Genomic DNA, 23,988 nt, shown 5'->3' on the forward strand with positions numbered 1-23,988 from the left:
AGAGAGAGTTGTGTGCCCCTGCGTTACTACCTAAGGAATTATAGGATTTAAGAAGATTCTATGAAATGTATTAAAGCTTGGACTATGTTCTGATAAAGCACTGGAACTAAATTCTGACCACCTACAATCAGGGCTGGTGCAAGGGTTTTAGGTGCCTTAGCCAAACCTTCAGCCTTGTCCTAATTCCTGCATCATTCGCTCCCGAGCGTGTGCTTCTCTGAGCTGTGAGCAGGTTGGCCACTGCTTGCGGTCCGCCTAATCTCTACTCCTCTTTGCCTACAGCAGGATAGGCTTCGCTTGTGGCCCTACACAGCTGCTCTTTGGCGCCCCCGGCGACCACCCAGTTCGCCTAATAGGATGCGCCAGCCCTGCCTACAATGGGAAGAGCTATGAATATAATTTTGGAAAGTCAAAGGAGGATTCAATCTGATAAATCTGAGAATTTGGAGTAACTGGGAAGAAGGAATTCAGTATAAATAAAAGTGCTTCCAGAAGAGTTGAAAGACCTACTAAAAAAAGAGTGGAGTCACAAGTTTATTGATCTGTCTGCTGTCTTATTATTTATCGACTTTAACTGAAATCCGAACTGAAGCTGTAAATATTAGCAAGTCGTCTAAACCACTATCAGTAAAAGAAGTTGGAAACTACCCTGCTTCTCAGTGTGTTTACTGGATTCAGAGAGTGATAATTGTCATTGTTGTTTATAAAGGACAGAGAAGGGGCTTTATTGCAAAAAAAAAAAAAAAAGGAAGAACAGAGTATAGGAACTATTGTTCATTCCCCAAGTGGAGCCATGGAACTGAGAGTGCTAATGCTATCCGAGGAGAGAGTAAGCGAGCAGTGAGATTTTAGAGGAGTTCTGTGCTGAAAGGATCCTTCTCCATTCTTTCCATGTTCCCCTGGGTGCCATTTCAAGGATCCATCCCACCCAGGAGTTACAGTTGGTTAAGGGTGACACCTGCAGGGTCCCATGCCAGCCCACGATGGTCGCTGCATGATCAGACTAGGTACACTGGAGGAAGAGGATGCATATAAAATAGGCAGAAAAATCCCCGGATAGTTGCAAAGGATGGCACGAAGTCCAACAGGATAAACATCCTGTACGAGACTAAATGCACAATCGAATCTTTATGGGTAGAAATCCCTTGTGTGTTGGGGAAGAGTATAGTGATAGGAGTATACTACCATCCACCTGGCCAAGATGGTGAGATTGACAGCGAAATGCTAAGAGAAATTAAGGAAGCTAACCAAATTGGTAGTGCAGTAATAATGGGAGATTTCAATTACCCCAATATTGACTGGGTAAATGTATCATAGAAACACAGAAATGACGGCAGAAGAAGACAGCCCAACCAGTCTGCCTAGCAAGCTTTCGCACTGTTTTATTTTCTCATACTTATCTGTTACTCTTGGCCCTTAGTAATCTTTTGGTTCTATTTCCCTTCCACCCCCCGCCATAAATGTAGAGAGCAGTGTTTGAACTGCATCTAAGTGAATATCTAGCTTAATTAGTTAGGGGGAGTAACCGCCGCAATAAGCAAGTTACACCCATGCTTATTTGTTTACCCAGACTATGTAATTCAGTCCTTGTTGGTTGTTGTCTGTATATAGATCCACTTTTCTTCATCCCCCCTGCCAATGAAGCAGAGATCTATGCTGGATATGCATTGAAAGTGAAGTATCAGGCTTGTTTTGGAGTAGTAACCACCATAACAAGCAAGCTACTCCCCGCTATTTTTGTGAATGAAAATCCTTTTTTCCACATTACCTCTTGCCGTTGAAGCTTAGAGCAATGTTGGAGTTGCATTAACCATGTGTATGTTTATTGAATAAGGGTATTATCTCCAGGTAGTAGCCATCATTCCTGCAAGCCACCCATTCTTCATTCACATCCTCTAGACTTTATGGATCCACAGTGTTTATCCCACGCCCCTTTGAAGTCCTTCACAGTTCTGGTCTTCACCACTTCCTCCAGAAGGGCATTCCAGGCATCCACCACCTTATCCGTGAAGAAATACTTCCTGACATTGATTCTGAATCTTCCACCCTGGAGTTTTAAATCGTGACCCCTGGTTCTGCTGATTTTTTTCCGACGGAAAAGGTTTGTCGTAACTTTGGATCATTAAAACCTTTCAAGTATCTGAAAGTCTGTATCATGTCTCCCCTGCTCCTCCTTTCCTCCAGGGTGTGCATATTTAGAATCTTCATCGAATGTCTTATGAGGAGAGATTGAAGACCATCCACCTTTTGGTCGCCCTTCTCTGGACCGCCTCCATCTGTCTCTGTCCCTTCGGAGATATGGTCTCCAGAACTGAGCACAGTACTCCAGGTGAGGCCTCACCAAAGACCTGTACAAGGGGATAATCACTTCCCTTTTCTTACTCAATATTCCTCTCTCTATGCAGCCCAGCATTCTTCTGGCTTTAGCTATCGCCTTGTCACATTGTTTTGCCGACTTCAGACCGTTATACACTATCTCCCTAGGTATCTCTCCTGCTCCGTGCACATCAGCCCTTCACCCCTCCATCGAATACAGTTCTTTCGCATTTCCACACCCCATATGGATGACTCTGCACTTCTTGGCATTGAATCTCAGCTGCCATATCTTCGACCACACTTCCAACTTCCTTAAATCCCTTCTCATTCTCTCCACTCCTTCCAGCGTGTCCACTCTGTTGCAGATCTTAGTGTCATCCGCAAACAGACAAACCTTACCTTCTAACTCATCCGCTATGTTGCTCACATAGATATTGAACAGGACCGGCCCCATCACCGATCCTTGCGGCACTCCGCTTAACACCACTCTCTCTTCAGAGTAAGTCCCATTTATTATCACACACTGTCATCTGTCCGTCAACAAGTTACACACTTTTTACCTTTGCGACATGCTAGAGAGATAAAGTTCCTGGATAGAATAAAATGACAGTTTTATGGAGCAACTGGTTCAGGAACCAACGAGAGAGGGAGCAATTTTAAATCTAATTCTCAGTGGAGCACAGGAATTGGTGAGAGAGGTAATAGTGGTGGGGCCGCTTGGCAATAGTGATCATAATATAATCAAATTTCAATTAATGACTGGAAGGGGCACAGTAAGCAAATCCAGGGCTCTAGTGCTAAACTTTCAAAAGGGAAACTTTGATAAAATGAGAAATTAGTTAGAAAAAAACCCAGAAAGGAGCAGCTACAAAGCTAAAAAGTATGCAAGAGGCATGGACATTGTTAAAAAAAAAACAAAAAAAACCATCCTAGAAGCACAGTCCAGATGTATTTCACACATTAAGAAAGGTGGAAGGAAGGCAAAACGATTACTGGCATGGTTAAAAGGGGAGGTGAAAGAGGCTATTTTAGCCAAAAGATCTTCATTCAAAAATTGGAAGAAGGATCCAACAGAAGAAAACAGGATATAGCATAAGCGTTGGCAAGTTAAATGTAAGACACTGATAAAACAGCCTAAAAGAATTTGAAAAGAAGTTGGCCGTACAGGCAAAATCTCACAGTAAAAACTTTTAAAAATATATCCAAAGCAGAAAGCCTGCGAGGGAGTCAAGGTGTTAAAGGGGCACTTAGAGAAGATAAGGCCATTGCGGAAAGATTGAACGATTTCTCTGCTTCAGTGTTTACTGAAGAGGATGTTGGAGAGATACCCATTCCGGAGAAGGTTTTCATGGGTAATGATTCAGATGGACTGAACCAAATCACGGTGAACCTAGAAGATGTGATAGGCCTGATTGACAAACTGAAGAGTAGTAAATCACCTGGACCGGATGGTATACACCCCAGAGTTCTGAAGGATCTAAAAAATGAAATGTCAGACCTATTAGTTAAAATTTGTAACCTATCATTAAAATCATCCATTGTACCTGAAGACTGGAGGGTGGCTAATGTAACCCCAATATTTAAAAAGGGCTCTAGGGGTGATCCAGGAAACTACAGACCAGTTAGCCTGACTTCAGTGCCAGGAAAAATAGTGGAAAGTGTTCTAAATATCAAAATCACAGTACATACAAAGACATGGTTTAATGGAACAAAGTCAGCATGGCTTTACCCAAGGCAAGTCTTGCCTCACAATTCTGCTTCTCTTTTTTGAAGGAGTTAATAAACATGTGGATAAAGATGAACCGGTAGATGTAGTGTATTTAGATTTTTAGAAGGCATTTGAGAAAGTTCCTCATGAGAGGCTTCTAGGAAGAGTAAAAAGTTATGGGATAGGTGGCGATGTACTTTCGTGGATTACAAACAGACTAAAAAAAGACAGGAAACAGAGAGTAGGATTAAATGGACAATTTTCTCAGTGGAGGTAAGCAGGCAGTGGAGTGCCTCAGGGATCTATTTTGGGACCCGTGCTTTTCAATATATTTATAAATGATCTGGAAAGGAATACGACGAGTGAGGTAATCAAATTTGCAGATGATACAAAATTATTCAGAGTAGTTAAATCACAAGCGGATTGTGATAAATTGCAGGAAGACTTTGAGAGACTGGAAAATTGGACATCCAAATGGCAGATGAAATTTAATGTGGACAAGTGCAAGGTGATGCACATAGGGAAAAATAACCCATGCTACAGTTACACAATGATCTAGGCATCATAGTGGATAACACATTGAAAGTCGGTTCAGTGTGCTGCGGCTGTCAAAAAAGCAAACAATGTTGGGAATTATTAGAAAGGGAATGATGAATAAAACGGAAAATGTCATAATGCCTCTGTATCGCTCCATGGTGAGACTGCACCTTGAATACTGTGTACAATTCTGGTCACCACATCTCTAAAAAGATATAATTGCGATGGAAAAGGAACAGAGAAGGGCGTCCAAAATGATAAGGGGATTGGAACAGCTCCCCTATGAGGAAAGACTAAAGAGGTTAGGACTGTTCAGCTTGGAGAAGAGACGGCTGAGGGGGGATATGATAGAGGTGTTTAAAATCATGAGAGGTCTAGAACAGGTAAATGTGAATCGCTTATTTACTCTTTCGAATAATAGAAGGACTAGGGGGCACTCCATGAAGTTAGTGGCACATTTAAAACTAAATCGGAAAAAGTTCTTTTTCACTCAACGCACAATTAAACTCTGGAATTTGTTGCCAGAGGATGTGGTTAGTGCAGTTAGTATAGCTGTGTTTAAAAAAGGATTGGATAAGTTCTTGGAGGAGGAGTCCATTACCTGCTATTAATTAAGCTGACTTAGAAAATAGCCACTGCTATTACTAGCAACGGTAACATGAAATAGACTTAGGGGTAGATTTTCAAAAACGGCGCGTTGGCGTACTTTTGTTGGCGCTCCAGGCGCAAACAAAAGTACGCGGGATTTTAGTAGATATGTGCGTAGCCGCTAAAATCCTGGATCGGCGCGCAGCCTACCTCCGTTCCCTCCAAGGCCACTCCGAAATCGGAGCGGCCTCGGAGGGAATTCGCTAATGCCCTCCCCTCACCTTCCCCTCCCTTCCTCTACCTAACCCACCCCCTACCTTTGTTGGGGGATTTACGCCTCCCAGAGGGAGAAGTAAATCCCCGCGTGCCAGTGGGCCGCTGGCGCGCCTAGACGCAACCCGGGGGCGGTTCCGGAGGGCGCGGCCATGCCCCCGGACCGCCCCGGGCCGAAACCACGCCCCCGGGCCCGCCCCCGAAACGCCACATCCCGCCCCGAAAACGGTGCACCGCTCGGCCCCGCCCCCGACACGTCTCCCTCGGAAAACCCCGGGACTTACGTGAGTCCCGGGGCTCTGCGCGCGCCGGTAGGCCTATTGAACATAGGCGCACCGGCGTGCAGGGCCCTGCTCGCATAAATCCGGGCAGATTTATGTGAGCAGGGCTCTTAAAATCCGCCCCTTAGTTTTTGGGTACTTGCCAGATTCTTATGGCCTGGATTGGTCACTGTTGGAGACAGGATTCTGGGCCTGATGGACCCTTCATCTGACCCAGTATGGATTGTTCTTATGTTCTTAAGGCTCATGCTGTAAGATGACAGTCCTGTTTTAGATTGAGGTGGAAGTGCAAAGGAGCAGGAGGAAACTTATGCTTCAAAAAAAAAAAAAAATCACTTTAGGGTGTATCTTTGTATAAAATGGTCACTTCTGTGAGAATTTCAGCTGCATTATGTAAAAACGGAAATTTGAATAAACAATCGTTTTAAAGAAGATAAGAAGCTGAATGGGTAAAGGAGGAGATGGGGCTGCCATGCAACGAGGAATGCAGAACTTTCTCTGTGGCCGGCATCCCGGCTGCCAGCCCGTGCTGCCTCAGAAGGGGGATGGGAGGGCACGTAAGCAACAGGGAGAAGCAGCAGCTAGCAAGCAGCCATCACGGGGGACCAGCAGAAGGCCTCACTCGGCTCACCCCTGGCATCATCTTTAAAATGCTGACGAGCCAAGCCAGAGTCAGGTGCTGGGCTTGAGTCTCATAGGCCTGAGCAAGATGAATGCAGCAAATCCCTTTAAAAACGTCTTTCTCTCTGGATCATGTTAGTTGTTCACAAGCTATAAAATAGAAACATAGATGTCTGCCAGTAAGATCCATTTGGTTCAACTAAGTCCGCCCCCCTTAGTACTATCCTCCTGGGCTGTCACACACCTGACTCGGCCTCCACTCTCTACCCCCCTGAAGCCCCTTGCCCTGACATTAAGTTTCTGTGGTTGTCCTGTGTATGCCCAAAGTCTCTCACTGTTTTGTCTCCTACGTCTTTCACTAGCAATCTGTTCCAAATAACCTCCAGCCCCTCTCACAGCGTAATATAACTAGAAACCCCCTTTAAAAAAAAAAAAAAAAAAAAAAAAAAATTATTTTTTTTTTTTAAAAAGGCCCTTCAACAAACCTACTTGCAGATGCTCTATAAGGGTGCCAACACGTAAACACTTTGCACTCACAGAATGGCAAAACGAACTCAAATGAAATATTTTGTTTTTCTGAGACTGAAGCTCTCCTGGTACGTGCCAAGCTCCCAGTTTCCTCTCCTGCAGCCCTCCAAGCCTGCCAGGAGCCACCCCCCTCCCCCGCTCCAAGCTCCCTGCCAGATTCCACACTGGGTCAGAGGGCAGCAGGGGTGCAGGGCCCATGGCATCAGCCAACACAGTCCTGGAGAAAACCCCTTTCAGTGGATTTCCAATTCTTTTCTCCTTTCCCAGTGCGCACAGTGCTGTACATCCTACGGAACAGATCTCAACCAAAGCAGACTGCTTCAGTTTGTCTGAAATACCTTAAGAAAAACACGAGCCAGAAACTGTGGCAACACTTTATCCATCACAAGCCCCATACGGTAAGAAATAAACAAACAGAAAGTCAGGTCTGTTAACGTCAGGGTCTATGTATATATATAGACCCTGACGTTAACAGACCTGACTTTCTGTTTGTATAGATAGATAGATTTTGAAATAACAAAAACACAGGCAAATCAAAACAGAATAAAGAGTTCCATAAAAAGAAATACTAAAATAAATAAAAATATATATATATATATATATAAATAATGTAGAACACCAATGAAAATATTTATAGAGAAAACTAATTTTTATATATATCAAACACAAGATTTAACATAAACATAAGATATTATACAAAAATACAAACAAAATAAAAAAACTCAAAATAGTGACACATGAAAAAACATTGTACAAGGTATGTCTAAAAAAATATCGCTATAAAAATACTGTAGATAAACTGTAGAAACGACTTTCATAATCCAATGGACTTGTATACAGCCATAGAATGACTCAAATGTTGATAGAAGCTGAAAGCGCCCATTGAACACAAAAGCCCTGAACAAGAGACCCTCTATAAATATTTTCATTGGTGTCCCGCTTATTCACAATATATTTTTATTTAAAAACTTTTCTATACCGTTGCCAAGTTAAATACCGTCGCAACGGTTTACATGTAGGCACATATTTAATGTAGGTAAAAGTGTACAATAGTACATTCTAACAGGTGCCGTCAAAGGTTAGGTTACAATATATCATTAGACATAGTCATTTAGCGAAGTAGTTCATGACCAATTGTACCAAGGTACTTAGACTGGTAGTTTTATTACACATAGAATTATAGTTATGGTTTATTGTGATGTGGAGTTCACAGACTAATCTACTGTATAGTCCTAAGGACTGTATGTCTTTCTGTCTTTTCCTGAAATATTTCTCTCTATATCCTGTCTCTTTGTAAAATGCTTGTTTAAAAAGCCATGTTTTTAGGTTTTTCTTGAATGTCTTGAAATCACTTTGTAGCCTGATCTCTGGAGGCATTGTGTTCCAGATTATGGGTCCTGCTAGTGATAGGGCTCTTTCTCTCACTTGTGTCAGTCTTGCTGTTTTAACTGATGGAATGGTTAGGAGTGCTTTATTTGCTGAGCAGAGGTTCCTGTGTGGAGTGTGTACCCGTAATGCTGTGTTCAACCAGTTTGATTTCTCATCATAAATTAGTTTGTGAATGATGCATAGGGTTTTGTATTTAATTCTGTGTTCAACTGGTAGCCAATGTAACTCTGCTAGGGTATATATACGATTTCTAAGCTTGTGCCATCCATGACCCGCTTACAGAACTCTGACTCAAAGAAACCACTTCAAAATTCAAATTGAAGCATCAGTAAATACATTTCCAAACTGCTGCCTTAGTGCCCTGTTTTATGCTTCTGAATCTCTAGCAGTTCTTGAGACTGCAACATTGTATTTACTTATTCACAAGTATTATACCCTCAGTACTAAAATTCCACAAGCAACGTATACTATTCCAATGGTTCACGACTTGGGACCTACTGGCGGAGAGGGGGTTCCAGCTACCCAGCATATATGGGAACTCTCCGGATTTGACCAGGAGGCCCATATTGCCTCCTCCCTTTTTCCTATCCCCATGGGGCAAAAGGAAGCCGCCTTCCTTTTTCTGCCCCTGCAGGCAGGAATAAGGGAGAAGGCCTCTGATTGGCCTGTGCTGGCAGGGAAAAAAAAAAAAGCGAGGAGGCCTTGGGCAGAAGCAGAAGATGCCATGGCAGGAAGAAGGAGGAGACTCCGTGGCTGTGGGGGCCCTAAGGAGAAGGTTGCTGTCGCTGGCGGGTTTAGGACGGGGAGAAATTGTGAGTGTGGCGGGAGGGAGTGTGCGCGTGTGTGAGAATGAAAGGAATGCGAGTGAGCATGTGTGTGAAAATGAGCATATAACTGTTTGAGAGAGAGCCCGAGAGTGAACATGCGAGTGTGTATATGAAAGAGGAGAAAGCATGGGTGGATACCACCTGACCTGCCCCCATACCACCCCCCAAACAGCTGACACTAATTGATGAAAACTTCAAGTTGACTTAATCTAGAGTTCACAGGTATGCTATTTATTTATTGCATTTATATCACCTAAACCAAAAGCCCCAAGTGGATCACAACAAAAAGTACTCAATAAAATGCATAAAAATAAAATGCTAACCACTTTAAAAAAAAAAAAAAATTTAAGAGGCCTATGTTCTAAGCCATGCTAAACCTGGCCATGAACGCGCTCATTTTATTGCATGGGTTAGTGTCCCATTTTAAAATGGCCACACTGAAGTGCATTGGGCCTTAATACGATGTTTTACGGCGGCCGGCAATAAACTTGTGTGTTACCAGATGCAGTAAGGCCAACTCCAATGATTCCACCCTCCCCCAATCACCTCCACCATTTAAAAGGAAGGCCCCTCTGTAGCCTGAACCACCCCTGCCCCACCAAGTGAATCGCAGTCTGCTAGCGACCAAACAACCTCCCTGCTCCCACCGAACACGCCAGAAACCAGGCGGGGGCAGGAGCGGCCTCTGTTCCCCTACTGCCCCACAAGGTGAAAACTGTGCCGGCTGACTTCACACTCCTTTGAGAACAGAGGAAAGGGGAGAGATAAAGGAAGCGCAGCCTAGCAATACTGATTGCTGAGTTGAAACCAACAGGCTTCTTCAGCTCCTAGATTTATTTATTTTTTTTATTAAGATCTGTATGTATGTGTGTAATTTTTAAGATGTATATATACTTGTATGTTTTTATGCTGCCCTTTTGGGATTTATGTAATTGAGGATTGGTCTATAATAATGCAGGATGGTATTTTGGGGTTTTTTTTTATTGTACAACACGTGGGGGATATTTACGTTAAGAGGTGTATAGCATATAGTAATAAATACAAAAAAATAATACAAGCAGGTCAATGCTGGTAGGCTGGTGGTGGACCTGGTACTGTCCAGTAAGATCATGGGTCCCAAGCAGCATCACTAGTTTTGGTGGTGGTTGACATTGTGACAAAGCTCGGAGATCATGCAGTTGGGGTTGGGGGGGGTCCTAGGTGCTAGATTAACGTTGTGAACTCGCATGGTCATCCACTTGGGACGATAAAGAACTGAAGACGACAGCCAAAACTAACTTAAGTCAGGCTTTTATGGCCAGCAACTGGAGTGTATCCTTAGCACTACAGACCAGAATAACTGGACAGATTGGATGGGTGACTTGCTCATCTGCTGCCACCTACTATGCTACTACTGCAAGGGGCTCAATGTTTCCTTAGTCACAGGTCTCCATTTTGGGGAGACGATCAGCCCTTTTAGACCATCCCTAAGAGTTTCTCTTGCCCTCGTTCAGCGATCGGCAGCGCTCCCCTTCGTAACCCGGGTTGAGCAAGCTCAAGGTGTGTGTTTGGCTGCAGTTTTGATTTTGAGAGGACTGGGGTTTGCTCTGCTGGTGATCCCAGTAGGCCCCACAACTCGCACAGTGGGATAACGGAGATATCTTTTGTACCCTCATGGACATTTTGCCTGTGTGGAGAAGAGTAAAGAAGAGAGATTTTGTTTATCCATTGACCTGCCCAACCCTGGAAAGAAGCCCTGCTTCTTGGAAGGAGTAGGCTTCATACTGCCTGTCTCTGCTCTAGAGAGATATTTGATGGCAGAAGTAGTACAGTTTTTCCTATTTTCAATGGGAGGAATTGTTTTGGCCTTTGCCTTCCTACCCTATCCCCCCCCCCCCCCCCCTTTCCAGCCACTGGGGAAAGGACACAGATACAAGCATTGGAGATGATTAAAGAGACTAATACTGGGACTTATCCTATTTTTTTTTTTTATGACGATGGTTTTTGCCATTCTTACTTGGATTTTTTTTTTTTTTTAAGTTGCAGTAAACATGTTTCTTTAGATCACCACTCTCAGTCTGCTGCCTGGGTCTTATGACCTCCTGCTTGAGAAATGGCATGAAGAGCAATCATGCAAGTACATTTTCAAAGGCCCGCGCGTGCAAAAACCGGTGGTTGTACACGTGGCTGGGCCCTGCGGGCGTAAACACCGATACGCGCACAAGTGCCGGGCCGGGAGCTGCAAGGTAAGAAATTAAAAAAAAAAAAGAAAAATTTAAGAGTTAGGTAGGAGCAGGGGTCAGGACCAGGGAAGTTCCTTAATTGGAGTGGACTGGGGGAGGCCCGATTGCGTCGCCGCATGTAGGCTTTTATAATTTCTCCCCCCTGCATGCAGAGGCCATCCACCCACACACGCGAGCGCGGATATCATACTTTATGACACACGTGCGCCGACATGCGCGTGTTATAAGATAGCTGCGTCCCATGTGCACACGCCGGGAATCACGCACACACGGCCGGCCGCGCGCTGTATTGAAAATCTCCCCCTAAGTGAGTACCAACTGTGACTGTGAAAGTGAGGAGTGGTGGACTTCAGAGACTATGAGGGAGCACCACCCATAGCACCTAGGGCCTCGGAGGTCTGGTCCTTCTCCCCACCGGTGGAAGCTGGCACTCAGGGTCTAAACTCTGATGAACGAGAGGAAGGTTTGAGGTCTGGGATAGTGAGATTGGCCCTGTGACCTGCTGTGACCCCCTGTATTAGGGACTTTGAACCAAGAGAGGATTACACTCTGTTTAAGAGAAAGACCCCCCTAGGAGGAAGATCACCAGTAGGGTGGGATCAAGAGCCGAATGTCACCTCTCATCCTATGTTTGATAAATAAATCACAGCAAGTTCAGTTTATTTACAATACAAAATTTTTAAAATTGCAGGCTCATATTCCTGGGTGCAGCCTTTTTTCCAGATTTTTTTTTCTTGTACGCAAAAGGCAGAAGGGACAAGTTTAGATGCAGGGCCATTTTAAGCCAGCACTAACATGGACTTTGCTCCCTGACACCAAGTTCTCCCTACTCCTGTTTGACCAATCTACTGCCAAACATATGGCAGCCTAAAGTTGTGTATACATGCCTGGTACCAAACTGCACTGTTTCCGATCACAAAAGAGCAGAGGATGAGGTTGCCTCTGGTCTGCAAAATCCAGAATTGTGCAAAAAAAAAAAAAAAAAAGTTGCATTCAAAGGAGCAAACCCTCTGTGGAAAAAAAAAAAAAAAAAAAAGAGGTAAATATTCCCGCCAGCCTAGTCCAATATCTTTTTTTGCAACAAGAAAAAAAAATTTTTCTGCAAGAGAAACATCCTGACATATTCTGCTATTTATATGGTTCCAGAATTCAGCAGACTAGATGGCCCTGAAAAACAGGTCCACCTATTCATCATTACTGCACCTAATGCTGAACAACAAACTCAAGGGAAAAACGAAGCACTACACCCACTCTCAGAAGACAAATTTAACCCAGTATTAATTAGCATACCTCCACTGAATCTGACAAATAGCAAAACCAGGAAACTAAAAGCATATACATACTCATACACTCTAAAAATAAACCAAAAATATATGCACAGCGCCAGAATCCTCTCTTTTTTCTGTTTCAGAAAAAGCTGTTCTGACATTAATGCACGTCATTTGCTAAGGTTCGTGATTATAATAAGTAACAAAAGTCAAGAAAAATAATAATGAGCAGTGAGGGATGCAATTTGACAACACACATCAGGACACAAACTCTACCTCGGGACAGCTCACCACGGGTCCAGCCCATTGGTTCGGCAGCTGCACCGTGTGCTGTCACGCGGGGCACCTGTGCAGAGTTCCTGAACTCAGCTTCTGCTCAGGCAGCGTTCACAATCCCCACCCCCACCCCAGCAGGCAGGAGGTCCCCGTCATCACGCAAAGATCAGGTGTCTTTGTGGCCCCTGCCCAAGGACTGTCACAGCAATGGCTGAGCTAGGAGGGATGGGACAGAGGGAGAGAGACAGGCACTGGTAAATAAGGAGCCACAGCATCGCAACCCCCAGTACTACTGCCAGTGCTATGGCGCTACGAGGTGTGCACAGTGTGGTACAGGCAATAGGAGAAACCATCAACACGCCACGCAGCTTACAATCGAGTGAGACACCAAATCTGACTGAGCTGGAAGCCTAGAGGGGCAGGCTGCATACTCCAGGGCCAAGAAAATACCCCCAGTATATATGGCGGCAGGTATTAATGGCCCGCATGGACCTTGTATTTGGCAGTTTTCTCATTTATTTGTACATAAAGCCTCGTTCACCGAGGCTTCTCCGCCATTCTGTGTCCATGGGAATAAAATTTAGTAAATATTTATTTTTGTATACCAGCATTCATGTAAACATATCACGTTGGTTTACATCCCAAGTCAGGCATTAATAATCATATTTGCATATTAAAATAAACATTTAGAATCTAATTACATATTATCCATTTTGCCTAAAAATATATAAAATAGAACTAAAAAACAACTAATAAATAGGGCTCTGTATTAAATTCTATGGGTGTCTTTATGAAAAAACACTATCAGCTTGACTCAAGTCTTCTACAGCCAAAGTCAACCTGGAGTTAATGGGATTTTTTAAAACCTTCTTTACAAAACATAGTGGGACAAAATAATCAAAGTGTTTACTTTCAGAGGTCCATATTCAAATGCCATTTAGACGGATAACTTAATAGTTATCAGTCTAAGTGGCTTACCGGGCTTTCTCCAGGTCTTGGAGACGGTTGCAGTTTTAGCAGGATCCACAAAGAAAGATGTCGCAACGGATGAGCTTTGGAGAACTCGTGCTCTGCAAAATCTTGTTTTGGGTTGGTCTTTTAAAAATGTAGCACAGCCTAAAAAGACCAAACAAAATTTCTTTCTGCTTGTTGTAAGTCACTAGGGACACTCTCTCAAAAACAGCAGTGCTAACTCTGCAGCTCAATGTCCCCGATTCTTGGATCTATTATTTTCTCTAAGCTTTATTCCCAGGTCTCCTTTCTTTTTGCCCTAATATATTCCATTTGTTACGCTTTTTTTAAACTGAAAGGTGTGATCTTTTCATTAGAAGAGCCCTCTTTAAAAGACTCCCTGCCAGCAGCGTTTACTCTTCAGCGGTACAAGGCTGTATTTACACTTCACCTTTCATCAGTGTGATGCCTGCCTGGAATTCTGATGATCAGCTCAGCCACACTATATAGTTTTATTTAAATTTGTTTTGGTGGGTGTGGCTAACCAAGTACAGCTTCCAAAACACCTGTCATTTATTTCTCCTCATCCCCAACATGAGAAAAAAAGGAGGAATTTTTTTTTTTAACAGGCTTAACTGCCAAGCTCATTATTCTAAAACACATTTTCTTACCATTCCTGCTTTACCAAAATTAAAATGGAGCGTATTGGGACAGCCCGGTGGCAGCATTATCACGCTCTGGTCAGAGAGTTTCTTGCACTGGAGCGCAGTGATGCTCACAGCTCTCGGGGGGGGGGGGGGGGGGGGGGGGGGAGAGTTAGCAACTCAAGAATGGGATTACATCCCAGAAGGGGCTGCATCCTGCCCTCCTGAATGCAAGAGAGATCAGTGGGGTGCCTGAGGATTACGGTAGGGAGGGGGGAATGAAGGACTCAAAAGTTGAGAGAAGGCCAGAAGACCGGCATAAAAAGACTCCATAGAGCTTTGACCTCCGGTCACTCTGCTGCGAGAGGGAACCAAGGGGTTGATGCAGGAAGTAGGTGGCTTGAGTAGCCAAGATTACAGCTGAAAAAATAAGGAGGAGGTGGGTGGAGACTTCCAAAAGGAAGAACAGAAAATAAAAGGCGACAAACCAAACTCACTGAATACTAAACTAAGGCTGGGGGTACATAACCCTTGTAACTCAGGGAGCCAGGTCTGCAGACAGCCAAGCCTCAAAAAGAACCAGATTAAAAATGCTTCCTTGATTTGAATCCAAAATGTAAGAACTAGCTCTGTTTAATTCTGCAATGTTCCAGAACAGATGTGCATGCTACATGGCACGTCCTAGACAGCTACTCCCAGTTCACAAACTGGAAATCCCAGAACTAAGAATGGGATCTCCTAGGAAGTTCTTACACACTCATTCTCAAACTAGTCTAAGCCTTTCTTGAAACAGTCTCCTGGGATTTCTCCAATCCTTGGGGGAACAAAGCTGGAAATTACTTTAAGTAGGAAAAACTATTTTAGAACCTTTCCATTAGCCTTTGCATTCTGTAATTATACGCTCATTAAAATTCCCTGATGCATGATAGTATGGATCCAGTTTTGCATGCCATAAACAGTCTCACAGCTATCCAGTTCAGTTACAGTGTTGCCTAGATATAAAACTGGGTTCCCAAACAAGCAGCTATTGTTAAAACTGATACATTCTGCCTTCACAGCATACGGAGTCATTAAAGTAACCTTTGTACACTTACCAAAAAATAAAAAAAAATTGTATATGGTAGCTCATTTATATGTCATCTCTGATTTTTGTTTCACCCTTCCCAGCTGCTAAAATAGCTAAGCTGCCTGCCAGCTTTCATCCTACCTGGTTATCTGTATTTTATCTCCCAATACTATACATACTGGGGCTGATGTCATAAAACCCACACTAAAATTGGTTTAATTTTAGCGCAGGTTTTACTTTACTTGCACCTTAAGAACAGAGATCCACGTGGGATGCAGTAAGTTAATGGGATGCAAATCGAGCAGGAGTAAAAAAAAAAAAAAAGTGTGCTAAATGAAGAAAAAAAAAAAAACACACAACCCTAAAATGCACTTTTCTGCACTAATACAGAAAAGTGCTTTAAGACGTGCTTTCAAACAGGAGGAAAGAGGTAAGTATGACCAAAATGACTTTGCATGCAAGATTGGCACTCAGCATCCTGACTTAGGCACAATCTTGCACGCAAGGCCATTTGGGCAAAGTATACCAGGTGAACAAAGAGTTAAGCTCTCTAGGGAGGGCACCTACAGCTGAACAGTATGCATGTTGGTGCTGTGCATCCCTAATGGCTGTAGCTGCCCATTCCAAAGAGCTTACCCTTTGATTTCACTTGGCACGCCTTGCTTAAATGGCCTTGATTCCGAGATTTGTGCCCAGGTCGGAATGCCCAAGGCCAATCTTCCATGCAAAGCCATTTTGGCTACACTCTTTCCTATCTTCCAAGCACTTACCTCCTTACTCCTGTGTTTTGCTGACTCCTTGGTGTGAAGTGGAGTAAAAGTTAACTCATATTTGTGGTGGCCATGATATTCTATTGCTGTGCCCATGTGGTATTGTCTAGCTGTTTCTATCATACCAGGCACAGCAATAGAATAACTTTGGCCATCAGAAATGTTAATTTTCTCCACTTCAGACCAAAACAAAGAGTTACATTTCCAATTTAAGCTCTCTGGGGTTTCACCTATAGCTGTACGAACATAAGCTCTCTGGGGAAGGCACCTTCAGCCGAACAGTTTGCACTTTGGGGTTGTGCATCCCAAATTTGGTGTACTGTTCAGCTGTAGGTGCCCATCCCAGAGAGCTTATAAAATTGTTCAACTGTAGGTTCCAGCCCCGGAGAACTTACTTTGGAAATGTAAGTCCTTCCTGGGTCTGTGGTTAAGTACCACACTGGGCATAACAATAGACAACATTGGCCACCAGAAATGCGAGTTTACTCCCACCTCAGACCCAGGAGTTAAACTTCTAATGTAGGCACCAATCACAGGTTTTCTTGGTTTCTCTAAACATCTGGACAGTACGCACACAGTGCTAAAGTGTGCACTGTCGATGTCCACCCAAACAGCCTACGCTTTGTTCATTTAGCTGTAGGTGCCTTCCCCAGAGAGCTTATTCTATTTGTTTTATTTGCTATTCCTCATCAAAATGGTCTTCAATGTATGGCCACAAGTTGGGATGCACACCAATCTCACATGCAATGTCATTTTGGCAAGGCATGGCAAGAAAAATCAAACATAAAATCTCTTGGGAGGGCACCTTCAGCTGCACATATGCACTTTGGCGCTGTGCATCAGACTCTGGCATCCTGTTCATCTGCCCCCCGGAGAGTTTATGCTTTGTTAAAATAGCTGTAGGTGCCTTCCCTAGTGAGCTTATGCTTTTATTTTACTTGCTATTCCTTGCCCAAATGGCCCTGGATGCAATAATTTGCTCTCTGGAGTGGGCACTTACAGCTAGCTGAACGAAGTGTAAACTCCCTGAGGTGGACATCTACAGTTAAACATTACGCCAAAGCTGAGGTGCAAGAGCCGCTATACTTTTTTCAGCTGTAGGTGCCCACCCAGAGAGTTTACACTGGAAATTAAACTCCTGGGTCCAAGATGGAGTAAACTCACATTTTTGGTGGCCAACATTATTCTATTGCTGTGCCCAGTCTGGTAGAAGCAGCTTGACACTACCACTCTGGGCACAGCAAAAGAGTAACATGGCCAGTTGGCCACCAGAAATATAAGTTCAGAAGTTAATTTTTTAATTTGTTTGGAGGTGTAGACCTCCGAGGGTTAGTAGAATGGTAAATGTATTTACCTAGAGATGGCTCCCAGCACCAATAAGATGCTGAGGTGTGGTTTCAGTGGAAAGATAGACTGGTGAGCAGACGGGAATATTTCTTTTGTTCTGCTCTGTTCATAATTTGGATTTTCCACCAGGGCTCTCTTTGGGGGTATTTGGATGTTGGAGGGAAGACGTACTGAGGTTGGAGCATTTTGGAGGGGGAGAGGTGACATTATTTCTTTTGACCGCTGAATGGAGAAATTTGTTTTTTTTCTACTTGGCATCACTTCCCTTACTTACAAGTCAGACATTTTGTGTTGCAGAAAGGGGGTACATACAAATCTGGAAAAAGGGCAAAGAGTATTTTGAAGTGTTATGTGATAAAGTGGATAAGAGCAAAAGGGGCGACTTCCTCTACTTATTCGTGGTTTAATCGAGATTCTAAGGACAGGCCATCTCGCATCAAAGCTTGAGAAGAGGATTGTAGGGAGAGATTTCACTGAAAATGACTGAGATCTAGTCTTTTTGTCCAATAGCAGAAGTTCTCCGTCTTCGAATATGGTGGAAAATGGGTACAAGGTATTTACGCGCTGGTATCTTACACCGGTTTGCTTACACAAATTGTATCCCAGTGCTCCTGTAATTTGCTGGAGGGACTGCAGGGCAAAGAGCAGGTTTTATCATATATTGTGGGAGTGTCCGATTATCATAAGGTTTTGGGAAGAGGTATTTACTCTGATTAATTCAGTGCCAGAGGTAGATATTCATTGTACACCCAGATTAGCGCTCCTGGGTATTAATGATCTTGATATTTCCGCCGACTTGTGCCAATGAATCGTGCAATTTTGTATTGTGGCTTGGAGTGACATAGCCTTTATTTGGTGGTGTAAGGTCGCTCCATTGGTAGAGTGGGTTTTGCAAAGGTCGGCTAAAGTACACTATTTAAGTAAACTGACAGGAAGACACTAAAATTCTGCAAACAAGATTGAGAAGGTTTGGCTTCTTTATATGAGCTGGAAACAAGCTACTATGCCAGGAGTGGCCAACGCCAGCCCTTGAGAACCGAACGGACCCAGGTTTTGCATATTCATTGTGGACATTCTGAAAACCTGGCCTGTTTCCAGCTCCTGAGGACTGGAGTTGGCCACCCCTCACCTAAAGGTCATCTGGAAATCTGTCTGAAGAGTATTTCCTTGCATATTATTTTATGTGCTTCTATTGATATTCTATTCCGTAGAGATAGGAGGTTTCCAGAGATCCTGAATGTGTGAGGCGATGATGGGGAGTGGGGAGAGGGATTACTTACCTATTCTGCATTCTAATCTTGTTACTTATGTTTTCTAGTTCAGTTATTTGTACTGTAATTGGGTATATACATAAGCACAATAAAATTTAAATTAAAAAAAAAAAATAATTTCCAGCACTAAGAAAATTGCTTTCAGCTGTCTGCCCTTTAACACACCTCATTTCATTGCAGGGGAATAGCTAATGCCTTCTTTCATAAGGGATTTGCATACACCCATGCTAATTTTAGCACTTTTTTCTTTTACCTTGGTTTAAAGCACATTTTTTTTAGGAATTAAAACCCTTGTTAAGATATCAGAGTTAACCTTACCGCAGAAAAATGCAAGCTAAAAATAGGAATAAAAATCTGCACTACCCCTTACTACATCGGCTCCACTATTAGCTCTGCAGGATCCCAAGTGGACGCACTGGAGAATCCTGAGGACAGACTGCTTAGGCCTGTGCTACTTGCAGGTATCAAAACAGTACAGCAAATGAAGAGAAAGGTTAGAAAAATGTGCTGTGAAAAAGAGGATTCAAGATAAAAACAGCATTTCCTTCTATTTATAAACCACCGTTTTCTTTGCTGATACATCTTCCTCCTAGGCACAGTGACTTCGAGAAAATGGAAAGTCAAGGTTAGCATCTCACATGCTTCTGACTGCAGTTTTTCATCTCTGCCAGCTATTGTGAGAAACGCAGCACAGCCGTCTGTCGTTACCCGGTGCCAATCCCTTCTGGAGTACAAGAGAGGAGGTGCTGGTTCAAGCCCATCGGTTTCAGGAACCAGAGTTCCAAGGTCCAGCCTCATTCGCAGCAACAAAACGGTTACCAAGTCTCTGCTTTTATTCATAGACTGTCCATGGAGTACCCTTCACTTAGGAAATTACAAAAAAAAAAACTACATCCCACAAGCTTAACCACGAGAGTGGGCCTCTTTCCTCTGCTCTCAGCTGCTAAGACTTTCAGCCTTCCAGGGTCTGGTTTTTAGGAATAACCAAAAGCACGGAGGTCTTATGTTCATTGACTGTTTGCAAATGTGCCCACCGGCATCAGAGGCGGTTTACCCTTGGCTAACAGGCTCACAAAACCCAAGAAAGGTTTGCCCCCTCTTCTTTAGGTCAGCATTATGGTCACACCTGATAACATGCAGGAAGAAAGGTAAACGAGAGAGCTGCAGCTGGATGGGAGCCAGGCCATCCCATAGAAGCTCTCCAGTTTAAACCTGGACTTAGGTTTTCTGCCTCTGGGACGGTGGGGCAGCAGCATTCACAGCCAGGGGCAGATGGGAAGTTATGGTCCTTGCTCAAGGTGGCCAGATTCAAGGCCCATGACTACAGGGTCATGGATGTAGCTCTGGGGCATGGACCGCCCCCCCCCCCCCCCCCCAGCCTAAGACTGTCACCACTGGGGCATTAGGAGAATATGAAAGGGAGGAAGTTTTCCTAGGTAGTTAACAAATGAAAAGCTCAGGATGCCAGACGTCAGCCGTGGCTCTGAACGAGCAGGAAGTGCAGAGGAAGAGGAGTAAACTCTTTGGTCCAAAAAAAAAAAACAAGAAGCTGCAGCCAAAAAAACTTTTCATTCAGCCTGTGACTCACTTAGGGGAATTAAAACCGCTGCATCGGGTCTGGCAGCTCCCTGGCTCACAAACAGGCCGATGCAATAAATCGGCGCAGAAAAAAAAAAAAAATGGGCGCTCAGTGTTGCGTGCCCGCTTTCCTAATGCACGCCCAGCCACCTCTCCTGGGTTCACGGTCGAATATTTGAATGAGGGCTCATGCTGCCAAGGAGGCACTAAGGACAATTGCACGCCCCTTGCATCTCCTGGCAGCGGGTGCCCAGGAGAAGTGGCTGTCAGTGGGTTAGGAAAAACGGATGCTCGTTAATTGAGCATCCCTTTTCCTAACCTGACAGCCAGCACACTTTTTTAATATTGGGTTTTTTGGTTTGTTTTTTTTACATTCTTGGCCTTTTTATTCCTCTGACTTAATATCGCCATGATATTAAGCCAGAGAAGTACAGAAAGCAGTATTTTCTGCTTTTCTGTACACATTTTGGGCGCACTTTTTTTTTTTAATCAGGGGAGAACAGCTAATAGCCTCATCAACATGCGTTTGCATGTGTTGCAATTTATTAGTTTTATGGGGGAGGGGGGGTTAGACAAGCATTTTGGACAGCGCTAATCCCCTTACAGAATACGGGGTTGTGGATGCGCGTCCAAAACCTGTATCCAGCCACGGGTTAAACAGGGCTCTCAGCTGAGTGCACTGTATTGCATCTGCCTGAAAAGGAACTAGTGGGGTGGGGGGAGGGGGTAAGCAATGCAAGACTTGAAACCCCTGGCAGCTCCCTCCCCACTGCCTGCAGAAGTACACTCCAGTGGCTGCTCACCTGTGAGGACCAGTTCCCCTCCCCCAGACAGCCTGGACCTCAGGAGGGACTGCCTCCCATCCAGCGGGTCAAAATTTGGAAAGGGTGGGCAGCCAGCTATCAAAATGTCTAAGGGCAGTGAGGGGATTTAAATCTGCTGCTTTCATCACAAAGTTCAAATAATCATAATGCATTTTTTACATCTATGGGCTTTCTTTCTCTCTGGGCCCAGTTTAGCCACACCTGTCTCCAGCATTGTAAGGTGGGTTGGGGGAGGGAAGGTGTGTATACCAAATCCTCTCCGGCAAAAGTGAGGGCCTATGTACTGACCATTTTTCCCCATACACACAAAACGGGAGAACCCTGCAGTACATCAGTTCCAGGATATCCACTCCTATGGGACACCTAGGGCAAACTTCAGTGCCTTCACTGGCTAAAAAAAAAAAAACCAGGACAACCTCCTCTGTTACTGCTCTTACAACACAATGCTGCTAATAGCCAGAAACCATACTGTTACACACAAAGCTCAAAGGGCAAAATCATATTTGCGGTCTGAGAGAAGCTGATGAACTAAAATTTGCTCAACCATTGCTTGCTTGCTAGAGTACACGTGGTTTTGCCAAAATCCTAAAACAAATCCCACAGCCAGCCTTCTGACCTCTCCCAGTGCTCTTCTGGCAGAGGTCAGGCACATTTTACCTTCATCTGGGCTGTGTTAACTGCTTAAGTACTTAAAAGCACCAGAGGCAAAGTGCTTCTCTGCCCCCTAAGCCCCATGCAAAGCCCACTCCCGTCAGAGAGAGGCACACAGCATCGTAGCAACACACAAAAGGAACAGGCACAGAAGGGGGGGGGGGGAGAAAGGGTTTGGTGTTTTGAATGAGGCACATCTGGCCCGGCCCCCCGAGAGCGCGCGCAGAACCAGACCTTACCTGAGAGCTCAGGTACCTCTTCAGGCACTCCTCGCACACCGCCTTCTTGCAGCACGGAAGCGGCTTGATCTGCTTGTCCTCTAAGCACACCCGGCAGGTCAAAGCGATCAAGCGCCCGTAGTCCCCCGCGTAAGGGCTCCCCACCAGGCTCGACTCGATCAGACTGGACACGGAGAAGGGCCCCGGAGGCCGGAAGAGCTCCAGCTCCAGGCCGCCAGGGGGGGAGGAGGAGAGGGAGAGGGGGGCTGGGGCGGGGCAGGGGGCGCCGGGGCCGTCCCCCGGGTGATCGTTCTCCACGCAGTACACCGTGCAGTAGACGTGCCTCTTGCCGGGCTGGCTCTCCTCGGACCTCGGCGGCAGGCCTGCCCCGGGTGGCTCGACCAGCGGCTCCACGCCGAGAGTCCAGGGCACCACACCTCGGGGGGAGGAGGAGGCGGCGGCGGCTCCCAAGCTGTCAGCAGGGCCACCCTCCCCTTGCAACCGGCTGCTGGGGCTGGCAGCATCCCCCCTACCCTCCGAGGTAGCCCGACAATCCGAGTCCTCTCGTTGCTGCTGCTGCTGCTCCAGAGGACTGGCACAGCTTTGATTTGTCCCGGGCTTGGACTCCCCGGCGTTCTCCGCCCGCGTTCCCTCGCTTACGCCCGCACTGTCCGAGCCGTTTCCCCCCCGCGTGCCCTCTGGGATCTCGGCAGCCCTGCCCGGGACCAGGTCGCCACGCGTTCCGTCCGGGCTCCTGGCGCCGTCCGGGCTGCTGTTCCTCCAAGCTCTGCTTCCCATCTCTGCCCCGTCCGTGCTCCGCTGCTCCCGCCGGATCTGGGAAGCTCGCAGCACGGCCATCCCCCGCTCCTCGCTGCCCCCGTCCTCTTCCGTCGTCGCCCTCGTCCTCCTCTGCTGCTGCTGCTTCTTTCTGCTCCTGCCCGTCAGCGGTGCCTCGATCCTCCCCAGCTCCAGGTACACCCGGTCCCTGTCGGCATCACTTCCACAATCGGGGCTGGCACTCCCCCTTCTGTCGGTGGCCCGGGGCCCGGGCCTGCCCTCCTCCTCTGGCCCCCCGCCGCCTGGGAGCATTCCTGCCTTGTCCACGACGTTCACGTCGATCTGTTGTTCATCTTCCATGCCCGGTGGCCAGCTCCCCATCTGCACGAGCTGCCTCTGGCGCCAGCTTTATTCGGCGCAGAGCAGCCCGGAGTCCACTTCTGCTTCCGGGTCCCGGCTCCGTCCTCCCCGGAGCAGAGCTTGGCTTTGGGGAGGGAGGAGGAGGAGGTTAGAAGGCGAGGACACGGCCAAATGCACTCGTGCTGGCGATCGATGATGGCAGCGTCTCCAATCACGGGGCTCTGGGGGGGGGGGAATAACTTAATAGAAAGCCCAAGCCCTTCCTGCTCTCAGCTTAAGGAACATGGGATTCTTAAACTCTCTAGGAGGGTGGTGGTGGTGGGGGGATGGGACGTACCCTGAAGCATCGCCCCTCCATGGCTGTTCCCGGCTTCGTATTACAGTTTTGGGGGCGGCACTCCCGGGCAGCAGAAAACAGCTGTTCTGTTTACTGCTTCAGCTCCTCCCTCCAGGCAGCGTGCGAGGAGCGAGAGAGGAGGGGCTGGAGGAAGGGAGCCGTGCAAGTGTCTTCTGCTGGTTCGTGTCCCCTTCAGCTTCATAGGTCCCTCTGGAGAGGAAAAGGAGGAAAAAGACTTAATGGTCATCCTCCCCTCCGGTTCTAGTAAACACTGGGACAGCTGTTGTTTCAAATCCAAAGTTTATTAATTCCAACCTAACCAGGGCAGTGGAACATATAAGGCACAGCTTTAAACAAACT

General features: G+C 45.6%; 1 protein-coding gene across 1 annotated transcript in view; it reads right to left on the reverse strand.

Moving 5' to 3' along the window:
• Positions 1-23,783, reverse strand: part of RNF217 (ring finger protein 217) — a 250,558-nt gene extending 226,775 nt beyond the window's left edge. The window contains exon 1 of the mRNA XM_029596389.1: positions 22,176-23,783. Coding sequence (XP_029452249.1) covers positions 22,176-23,312 — 1,137 coding nt within the window. The 5' untranslated portion in view covers positions 23,313-23,783. The remainder of the gene's footprint in view (positions 1-22,175) is intronic.
• Positions 23,784-23,988: the final 205 nt, after the last annotated feature.

Source organism: Rhinatrema bivittatum, chromosome 3 (genome assembly GCF_901001135.1).
Source record: "Rhinatrema bivittatum chromosome 3, aRhiBiv1.1, whole genome shotgun sequence".
Taxonomy (NCBI): Eukaryota; Metazoa; Chordata; class Amphibia; order Gymnophiona; family Rhinatrematidae; genus Rhinatrema; species Rhinatrema bivittatum.